Below are 10,752 nucleotides of genomic sequence, written 5' to 3'. Positions count from 1 at the left end.
ATAGCAGTGTTCCAATATCTCAGGTGTTGCCACAAAGAAGAGGGAGTCGGGCTGTTCTCCAAAGCACCTGAGGGTAGAACAAGAAGCAGTGGGTGGAAACTAATCAAGGAGAGAAGCAACTTAGAACTAAGGAGAAAGACAGAAAAATGACAGTTAGAAAAATTAATAAGTGGAACAACTTGCCTGGAGAAGTTGTGAATTATCCAACCCTGGAAATTTTTAAGATGATGTTGGATAACCATTTGTGGTGTAGGGTTTCCTGCCTGGGCAGGAGGTTGGACTAGAAGACCAAGGTCCCTTCCAAGTCTGTTATTCTATATTCTATTCTATAGATATGATTAAATTTTTCTCCCTTTAAAATAATGATATTGAAAAATACTGCAAACAAACCTCCAGAGACTTTTTATATGAAATAAAAGCAATTATGACTACAGTCCCATGTAAATTGGAAATCATTCTCTTGAACTTGGTAGTTTTAGAAAAGATACTAGGATTGGGCTGCCCAAAGGATAAGTGTGTTTGCTTATACTGGATCAAATGTTAGGGAGTTTCAGTATGTGACAAAGTATAGCACATGTTACGAAACGCTTCTGACAGTAATGAAACAACATTGCTAAAAAATAACAGCAATTTGTTCATGCCAGACTCCTTCCAGCTTTCCTAGTGAGGGTAAGCACATGAAATTAGAACTGCCAGTTCTTTCAATTGTACACTCAGTGAGGCTAGCTAATACCTCTTGGAAATGTTTGTTTTTTAGAAAAGGCATATGAGGAAGTGCTGAGTTCATACAAAAATTGAAAATCTGCAAGCTCCTTTCCTATTACAAGTTTGCCACAAAGTAACAAAACGAGCATGCTTTTTAGAGTTTGAGAATCTGTGTTTTACTGTGATGAAAAAGAAAAATATGCTCACTTTTGCTAAAACATAGTTGGAGAAGATGAAAAGCTAAAGCATTTCATAAAAGTCCTTATTGCAGGTGTTAATTAGTTAGCTGGAGATCTGTGTCTTAACAAGAATACACAAACAAATTTGAAAAATGTACCTTTTTCAGGATTTTGTAAATGCTAACATGATTTTCAAATGTTATAATGAGCAATTCTAAAAAATTTGTCAGCTGTTCATATAGGATCTAAAACATACATTATGGGCCTCTAGTAGTATCCATGTGGTTCCTACAAGAATACTCCCTACTTTCTGTAACAATATTGAATTGGAAAGGTAGAACCATTCTTCCTTGCTAGAGATTCTATCTACAGAAAAACATACTGTTAATTTTAGCAGCAGACAATGTGACAATCATAGGAGTTTAATATTTCCTAACTTCTAGCACTGGAGATAAGTTTCTTCTGTGTCTAATCACACTTGGCAAATAAAACTATTTTATTCTATTCTGTTCTATTCTATCTTAGAAAATAATATTGGAAATTTTTATGCTTTGCAGTCTAATATAGCCACACTTGAGATTTCTTTAGAGTTTGTTTTGTCGTAAATAGCATTGGAATGCACCAATGCATCTATTCTAGAACTATAAAAATACGATGCACATATTTCAATGGAATATGAAACCTGCTGTTGACTTCTGGTAGAGACATAGTGAGCTAAACAAGTCTCCATGGAGAGCAGAGATTATCATGGCAATGACCAAAGAACTGGTAAAACAGAGATCACTCATATGTCCTCCAGATGGCTGCTCCTCATGAGGAGGTCACTGGACAGTTGTCTCCCATTGGTTTGAGTACTAACAGATGAAATGATCAAACTCACAGATGGCAGGACCTTTTAAAAAGTTTGCTAACTTCATTTCCAATCACTTCAGAAATTGCTTATCTAATAATCTTAAAGCTATTAGAGATCTTCCAAACAACAAGTTTGAAAAGCCACCTGGCCAGTCTGTCTTCATTACTGAACCACTAATTATAACTTTAAAAATTTGTAATGAATGGCAAAAAGCTAACTAAGACTTTGAACCAAGAAAGTTATAAATGAATTAAGGGTACAGACAAATTTGCAATATTGAAACTTTTACTGTAAGATTTTGGAACAAGTTTTTGTGGGAACCAAAATTACTTCATCTAAATTAGACTCTAGAGACTAAAGGTACGACATGTTGTAAATGTCATACCTTGATGAACGTATCTTTTCTTTTATGTATACTGAGAGCATATGCACCAAGACAAATTCCTTGTGTGTCCAATCACACTTGGCCAATAAAATTCTGTTCTATTCTATTCTAAAGATTGAAGGCAAAAAGAAAACCCTTTTTTCAATTTGATTATCTGGATAAGTTTTAAAAATTAAAGGGGAAATGTAAATAACAAATTTGAAGAATGATTGGATAATGATTGGATTTACAAAAGGGATTTGTTCAAGTCTCAAGAGACCTACGGAAGGGATAAAGAAGGTTTGGAAATCACATCCTACAACAATATTTTGAATGAATTAAAAATTCAGATTTTCAGCAGTAAGAGGAAGAAATATAAAGTTGATTTATTTGATCATGATTAAAATAATATGTTTTATGAAATTCTGACAACCCTTTATAGATTTTTTGCTGACACCAGGATTGAAAAGTTGATGTCTTGTACATTTTCTTATAAATGATAGGTTATAGGAAGAAGAGATACCTTTGTAATCTTAGGGGGGGGTGGGATAAAGACCTTCTAAACTCATTTGTACTTGTGATGAAGTTTGGAAGTTACTTCTTTATTTTCTTACTTTACACTTTATTTTTCTTTTCTTTTTTACTTTTTTCTTTGCACTCTGTACTGTATTACTTTCCTTTCTCTCTCTCTGACTTTAGTTTCTATTAGTTTTTATTACTGTAATTAAAAACTTCAATAGAAATTATAATAAAAAGGAATTTGAAGCCTGATCTTGTAGGCGTTTGCTTGGAAATAAAAAGCCTAATTTTATATGTGTTTATATAGAAGTGATTGTATTGTTCAGTGGAATTCTTCAGTAACTGAAATGCAGTTTTTAGCCATTTTGTAAAAGATTTTGTCGTGTCATGTGTAGAAAGTATATTATAACAGATTGGCGGGCAAAGGCTTTAGGAGAGGTCTGGTTGTCTATGGTCTCCCAGTTCAAACATTTTTCAACTGTTTGCAGCATTTTTGTCACTGATAGCACTTTTACAAGTATATATTGTAGCGTTGGGTATGGCATACTGGATAGAACCTTGAACTTAAATTGAAATTCAACTCCCTGTTCAACCACAAACTTTATGGGTGATTTTTGGCTAGCATCTTTTTTCAGTCTGTTTCACCATTTTTTAAATAATATGAATTGTTATAATCCCCAAATTGCCTTGAGTATAAATAACACTTGATATAATGTTATGGGTCCACTTTTATTAAAAGCTATTGGCTGTCAGTCCTGGAAGCAATCTTTTACTTTGCATCTTCAGGGCTGCCACATTTAGTGCTGTGGGAAACTGGGAGTGGGGATTGTAGGAGTTGGGCAATAACTAGCCATAATAACATTCTTTTCTCTTAGAGCCAAGGATATCCTGCCCTGCACCTGGAGTGGCGTAACTGGGAGGCATCTCCAGTTGGGATGGTACATTGATTGGACCATGTGATGGACATGTGGGTGCTGGAGCAGGGACTTGGACTTCCGTTTGGGGGCGGAAAACCTGGAAGCTTTCAGATTTGGGTTTTCCCAGATGTGCCAATATGACATCTCTAATAAAATGGAACTTTGAGGAACGTCTGGACTTGGAGTCTTCTTTCACTGTGGGTGTGTGGGTGTTACTTGGAACCCTGACATTGGCCATGTACCACTAGCATGAGATAAGAATCACTATTTGCATCAGACAATAAGATTACTAAATCCAAATTTCTGTCCCCATGGTGACCAACTAGATGGTGTTGAAAGTTCATGAGGATAACAGCATTCTTCCCAGCAATTCAGTCTTACATATTGGAAAAAAGAATCCTATCAACAAGTACAAACTCGATGGTTATTACCTTACTGACGACCCTCACCCTGTCAAAGATCTTGGAGTTCTCATATCAAATGACCTAAATGCCAAAGCCCACTGCAACTACATAGCAAAAAAAGCTCTAAAAGTAGTAAACCTAATTTTACGCAGCTTCTTTTCCAAAAACTCTACACTACTAACTAGAGCATACAAAACATTTGCCAGACCTATTCTTGAATACAGCTCATCAGTCTGGAACCCACACCACATCTCTGACATAAATACAATAGAACGCGTCCAGAAATATTTTACTAGAAGAGTTCTTCACTCCTCCGAAAACAACAAAATACCTTATACCACCAGGCTTGAAATCCTGGGATTAGAAAATTTACAACTCCGTCGACTTCGACATGACCTGTGTTTAACACACAAAATCATCTATTGCAATATCTTTCCTGTAAATGACTACTTCAGCTTCAATTGCAATATTACAAGAGCAAAAAATAGATTCAAGCTTAATGTCAATCGCTTCAAACTTGATTGCAGAAAATATGACTTCTGCAACAGAGTTGTTAATGCTTGGAACTCATTACCTGACTCCATAGTCTCTACTCAAGATCCCAAAATCTTCAACCAAAAATTGTCTACTATTGACCTCACCCCATTCCTAAAAGGACTATAAGAGGCTTGCATAAGAGCACAAAAGTGCCTACCGTTCCTGTCCTATTGTTCCCTTTATTATATCAAATTAATATAGCTAATGCATATTCTTTACATATATATATATATATATATATATATATATATATATATATATATATATATATATATATATATATATATATATATATATTTTCTTCATGATATGTTTTTTTTTAAACTTATGACAATGTGTATACTGTTGTGACAAAATGAAATAAAAAAAATTAGTGTTAACAAGCACTTGGTCTCTTATAGAGAAGGAAAAATAAATGTATCTGCCAATAATTTGTCAAATCCTATTTTAAAGATAGCCAATTTCTGAAGTTAATATTCTGCAAACAATTTCTCCTAGTGTCATGCTATTCATTTCCCCCAGCTATCTCCCCCCTCCCCAGCTATTTTAGCATTTTAGAGATCAATAGGTTCACTTCAAACAGCCAGAAGTATTTCCTCAGGCACTTTCTTGTTATGGAGATGGTTCTGGTGGCATTCTCAAATCTAGCCTAGGATTATCTTTTAGCAAGTGTGATCAAATATGACATGAAGTGGTCTTTACATTTGCACCTGTTACCATTTTCTCCACAATTTCTGAGAACGCAAATATCACATGCTGCACATTGATGCCTGCATCACACTTCCGTTAAGTGGCAAAAGGTGTGGGCGGGTTCACTTCATCACAGCTGACCTTCTGCAAAGACCTTCTGGCCAGTTGCTCTTTGTAGCAAAGAGGAAGGACAGGCTGTTTCAGTCTGTGCCTGGCACCAACTGAACGGAAAGGAATTCAAAGTATGCAGCCGCATTAACAGAGAGCCCAATTGTTGAAATGCTGCTGAAGTTTCTGTATAGCCACATTGTTTTTAAATCTCAGCTTCAGGCTCAACTGCCATAATAAATTCTGGGCTGATGTAGCTCAATGATAAAACCCCTTCAGAACACTTAATTGTTGAAATCATGAAATAAAATTGGTGCTACAAGTGATTTTTTTCACATTTCTTGACAGGAAGATATTGCTTTACGCTGACCAGATCCAGTGTAAAGTTGATGCTGACCGAGCAAAATGACCTATCTTTATGACCTATCACAATTTAAATTGGCTTTTTGACCCACTTGCATCCAGTATTAATTTACTATGTTAATCAGTATTCTGGTCATGTCATGGAATTGCCTAATGAAAAATGATTTTGTTCGAACAAAACGGCAAGTATACAGAATACTATAGTGATATATTTTTATACACAATGTTGTCTGATGTAATATCCTGTAAATTTGACCAAAGGCATACTTCCTTATAGATGTGGCATCTTTAAAAGTCTCAGTATGAGGATATAGCCATCAATCTACTTGTCAATGCCACTCTGTATACCAAGTTCTCTGATCTACCTAATTTCATTAAAAAAAAAAAAAATGAGAAGCAAAGCAATAAATTCAAGCCTAATTTGTATTTTCAACAATTCCTCTAAGTCTTGCATAGTGTTCATAAAATAAAGCAACAGACAATTTCAGCCTGATATTCTTATGGAAGTAAGCTCACCTACTCAGAAAAAAGGCAACACCATAGAGTGGGTGGCTTATTAGGAAGTAACCTTATCAGTCTCTGTTCTGATGTTTTCTGATTTAGCAGGCAATATAATTGCCATTTTTTGGGAAATTTCTCATTAATCCACTTATTTTAACTTTCATTTGTTGAAAAATCTATAATGGCTGGGTTCATACAGAATGACTGACAAATAGTAATTTATTTATATTACATGTTAAACCAAAGCCAAATACATTCTATACGTTGGCATTATGCAAAATCCTGACCTCTGCATAGCTACAAAGTCAGTCAATAGATGAATGGGCCCATGTTTTTTCACCTCTGTTATTTTAAAATTCTGGCATTTTTCTTGCCATTTCTAACCTATTATGGAAATTGTTTATTTTAATTTGCTTTGGAATGCTCTGGGCATTATGCCACTTTTGGATTCTCTGTGCCTAATCTTATAATGATTTCACCCTTCCCAATATTCTGCAGAATAAAATGCCTTTGAAAAGCTCCCTCTGCCTTCTTTGCTAGCTTCAAGTAGCAATAGCAATAGCACTTAAACTTATATACCACTTCACAGTGCTTTACAGCCCACTCTAAGCGGTTTATGAGTCAGCATATTGCCCCCAACAATCTGGGTCCTCATTTGACCGACCTCAGAAGGATGGAAGGCTGAGTCAACCTTGAGCTTGTGAGAATCGAACTGCTGAACTGCTGGCAATTGGCAGTCAGCAGAAGTAGCCTGCAGTACTGCATTCTAACCACTTTGCCACTCTTAACCACTCTTAAGTAATGAAATTCAGGACCAGCTTAAAAGTATTTTACACAGTGGATAGTTAAAATAGTATTTGCTTCCATCAGGTGCAACAAGGAACATCAATTTTGATGGCATGACAAATATGCATGCAGAGTTAGTTATCACTGCCTTTTAGGCTTTATGTCTATTTAGTACTACTGTAATAAGGTAAAAGGTAAAGGTTCCCCTCGCACATACGTGCTAGTCGTTGCTGACTCTAGGGGGCGGTGCTCATCTCCGTTTCAAAGCCGAAGAGCCAGCGCTGTCCGAAGACGTCTCCGTGGTCATGTGGCTGGCATGACTCAACGCCAAAGGCGCACGGAACGCTGTTACCTTCCCACCAAAGGTGGTCCCTATTTTTTCTACTTGCATTATTACATGCTTTCGAAACTGCTAGGTTGGCAGAAGCTGGGACAAGTAACTGGAGCTCACCCCGTTACACGGCAGCACTAGGAATTCGAACCACTGAGCTGCCGATCTTTCAATCAACAAGCTCAACGTCCTAACCCCTGAGCCACCACGTCCCTACTACTGTAATAGTATATGTTAAATACAATATGCTAAAAAAAAAACAGCAATTGAAGAAGGAAATCACTTCCTGTCTGCATTGACAAATTTCCTGAATTCATTCTGTGTACTGAATTAGACAGGCTGTTGGTTTAATCCAGTATGACTCTCTTTCCCTCCCCCCCTTGTTTTGAAGATAGTTGGCATTCAGCAAATTGAAAAAGCCCAAACAAGGATTGAAAAGCAGGTGGAAAAGGGCATGTGAAAAGGCTGTACAAAACTCTGCTTCACATATTCTGAAGCCTGGTTTAGCTCACTTCAACAGATTTGCACATTATATCAGCCACCATAAAGGATTAGAGATTTGCTTTTAAAATGGAAAAGTTTCTATCTGTCATAGTCTGGAGTTAATTAGTTGTCAAATATATTTTTTATGAAGGCAGACTTGGAATGTTTTAGCCTGGACAATGAGAATGAGTTGTCATCTGACTTGTATACCAATTTTCCATCACTAAACTTCAGACTCATGTTGTATCTCAATTATGAAATATACAGTGCACTGTGATGGATAATTTTGTTAAATTATAGAGCACAGCATACAAATTAGGGGAAGGCGGGGAGAGTAGAGTAATGCACATATCTTTGAAGCCTATTCTATAAATGTTTATCATCTGTTTTGTTCTTCCGTGATTAATGCAGCCCAAAAGAAATGGTGTGCTCTGTGCTATCATGCTCTGCACATCTCATTTCAAAATTATGCAGCATATGTTGCATGTCTGAATAATAACAAATCTTGATCTTATGACAGATTTAAAGCGATAAACAACTTTCACTTTGTGTAATTTCCAGCATCTTCAAATAGAAGATCAAGTGCTGCTGTCTTTTCTCCATTGTTAGTACTTTGCTCTTAGACTTTTTTTAAAATATCTCAATAAAAAGTGCACTTTCATGATAACTGAAAATAGATGAACTTCTTTTTCCTTCCAGGCATTTATCATGTTCATTTCCTGCCCATCCCTAAAGTACAGCTGTAGCTGGAAAACAACTAAACAGCATTTAGTTTCTTTGTATGCTATTTTCCATGCTCAACAATAGAAAAGTTCACATCCTACAACAACATTTTAAAAAAGAATTTCATAGCTGAGCAAAGCTGAAATTGTCACAAAGATATTAATGCCCTAATTAAAAGTTATATGAATTAGCATACAATAAGATTTAAAAATCAAGTGGTGATTCAGACAAAGCCTAATCGTAAGGGATTTTATCCCAATTACTCTTAACAGGGAAAAATAATAGACCTGGGAGAATGGAGGTCTGACCACTCCTAATCCACACAAGGTGCCTTTAGACCTTTTAAGCAGCAGAAGCATCCATTAGAACTGGAGGAGCCCATGAATAGAGGTGAATCAGGAAGAAGCTGTTTTCTCACTAATGAATTAAAGCATTGGCCATTAACTGCAAAGGTGAAACAAAGGGTATTTTGGTACAATGGTGTTTCAAGTGAATATTCTGCCAAAGAACAGTTTCCTGGCTTTATAATATTCATAGCTATAACAGGAGGATGAGTTCAGGCAATGCAGCATCATTCCCACTCAGGACCTTTCCAGTTCTCAGGAAATATCATGAAGAATGTTATTCTTTTATTTCTATTATTTGTACCTTAGATGCTACTCTATCCAATGACTTTTCTATCTGATGGCTTTATAAACACATACAATGTAATTGCTTGGATCAGTGTTTCTCAACCTTAGCAACTTTAAGAGGTACGGACTTCAATTCCCAGAATTCCCCAGCCAGCATGAGAAACACTGGTTTTCGTAAAGGCTGGTTAATTATAGCACTGCAAGGCAATTGAGAGTTCGGACTCAAACATTTCTGTGTGCATACATGAAGGGGAAGCTAATGCTCTGCTTGGCTAGAACAGCTGTAACAAAAGACACACCCATCCACACCTACCTTGTGCAACTCCTCATTCCAGTCTTCCTTGTCTGACTGGTCTATGCAGTTTGATAAAAGTTTCAAGTAAAGCCTTTGATATTCCAAACCACACATAACTTCTACTATACTTTTATAGAAAAAATAGGCTAATTCGATTGACCACAGACATTATAACGTAGTTATTTGCTAGCTTTTTTTTTTAAAAAAAAGGATCTTCACTTTTAATGGATGTACAGTGGCAAAGGACTTATAATGAAGTCCCAGCACCCCCATCTCACTTCCTTTTCAAGCAGGTCCTGAGATACTTTCATCCTTGTCATCCCAATACTGCACCATTTTAAAGCTTATATAGGAGGAAAGCTTTTATAATAGAGTAATTATTGAAGGAAACATGGGATATACTACAAGCCAATGCTTATTCAGAATTTTCCTGCCTGCCCACGTAATTTTCAAATGCAAACTTTTCCTTCTTCCTTCCCCCAGATTATCTCTACAGGCTGGCTTATCATCCTTTTGTTCCCCACTCTTCCTTTATATATAAGGTGTTTTTCAGTCTTTTCCTTCTCTCTCGTGAATATAAAACAAAGACAATCAATAACACTCCAAAACTGATTCAGAACTTATTAAGACAAAGAAGAGAGCATGGGCAGAGCCTACACTGGATTTAATCTTTCCCAGAGCCTGCAGGTTTCGCTACCCTCTAAGCCCCTCCTGAGTGTACATAGCTACTCTTTTTTTTTATTATTTGAATTTATATCCCGCCCTTCTCCGAAGACTCAGGGCGGCTTACATTGTGTTAAGCTATAGTCTTCATCCATTTGTATATTATATACAAAGTCAACTTTTTATTGCCCCCAACAATCTGGGTCCTCATTTTACCTACCTTATAAAGGATGGAAGACTGAGTCAACCTTGGGCCTGGTGGGACTTGAATTTGCAGTAATTGCAAGCAGCTGTTAATAACAGACAGACTTAGTCTGCTGAGCCACCAGAGGCCCCAAATAAATTTAAATACTGTTTAAATACTATTTCCTCAGTGAATGCTATAGCCCCTTTAATTGAGTGCTTTATGTGAGAAAATCAGGACACAGGAAGTCAAGAATGGATGGATACTAAATTCATGTAGCCTGGATGTAAACGTGTATGAACAATACAAAGAAAACCCATTGAGGAGGTTTAGTCATATACAGAGACAGAATCCAGAAAACTAGGAACAAGCAGAGTGTGAGTTCTAGTCCTACCTGGTGCATGAAAGACCATCTGGGTGACTTTGAGCCAGGGACTGTCTCTCAACTCAACCTTACTCACAGGTTTGTTGCAGTGGTGAAATCCAACTTTTTTTATACTGGTTCTGTGGGCGTG

At 36.6% G+C, this 10,752-nt stretch overlaps 1 protein-coding gene across 1 annotated transcript in view; it reads right to left on the bottom strand.

Annotated features, from left to right (window-relative positions):
* Positions 1 to 10,682, bottom strand: part of ANKRD54 (ankyrin repeat domain 54) — a 43,366-nt gene extending 32,684 nt beyond the window's left edge. The window contains exon 1 of the mRNA XM_058190166.1: positions 10,632 to 10,682. Within this exon, the coding sequence (XP_058046149.1) occupies positions 10,632 to 10,650 (19 nt within the window). The 5' untranslated portion in view covers positions 10,651 to 10,682. The remainder of the gene's footprint in view (positions 1 to 10,631) is intronic.
* Between the last annotated feature and the right edge of the window lie 70 nt (positions 10,683 to 10,752).

This window comes from Ahaetulla prasina, chromosome 7, assembly GCF_028640845.1.
Source record: "Ahaetulla prasina isolate Xishuangbanna chromosome 7, ASM2864084v1, whole genome shotgun sequence".
NCBI lineage: Eukaryota > Metazoa > Chordata > Lepidosauria > Squamata > Colubridae > Ahaetulla > Ahaetulla prasina.
Note: the sequence above shows the minus strand (reverse complement) of the source record. Positions and strands in the feature narration are given on the sequence as shown.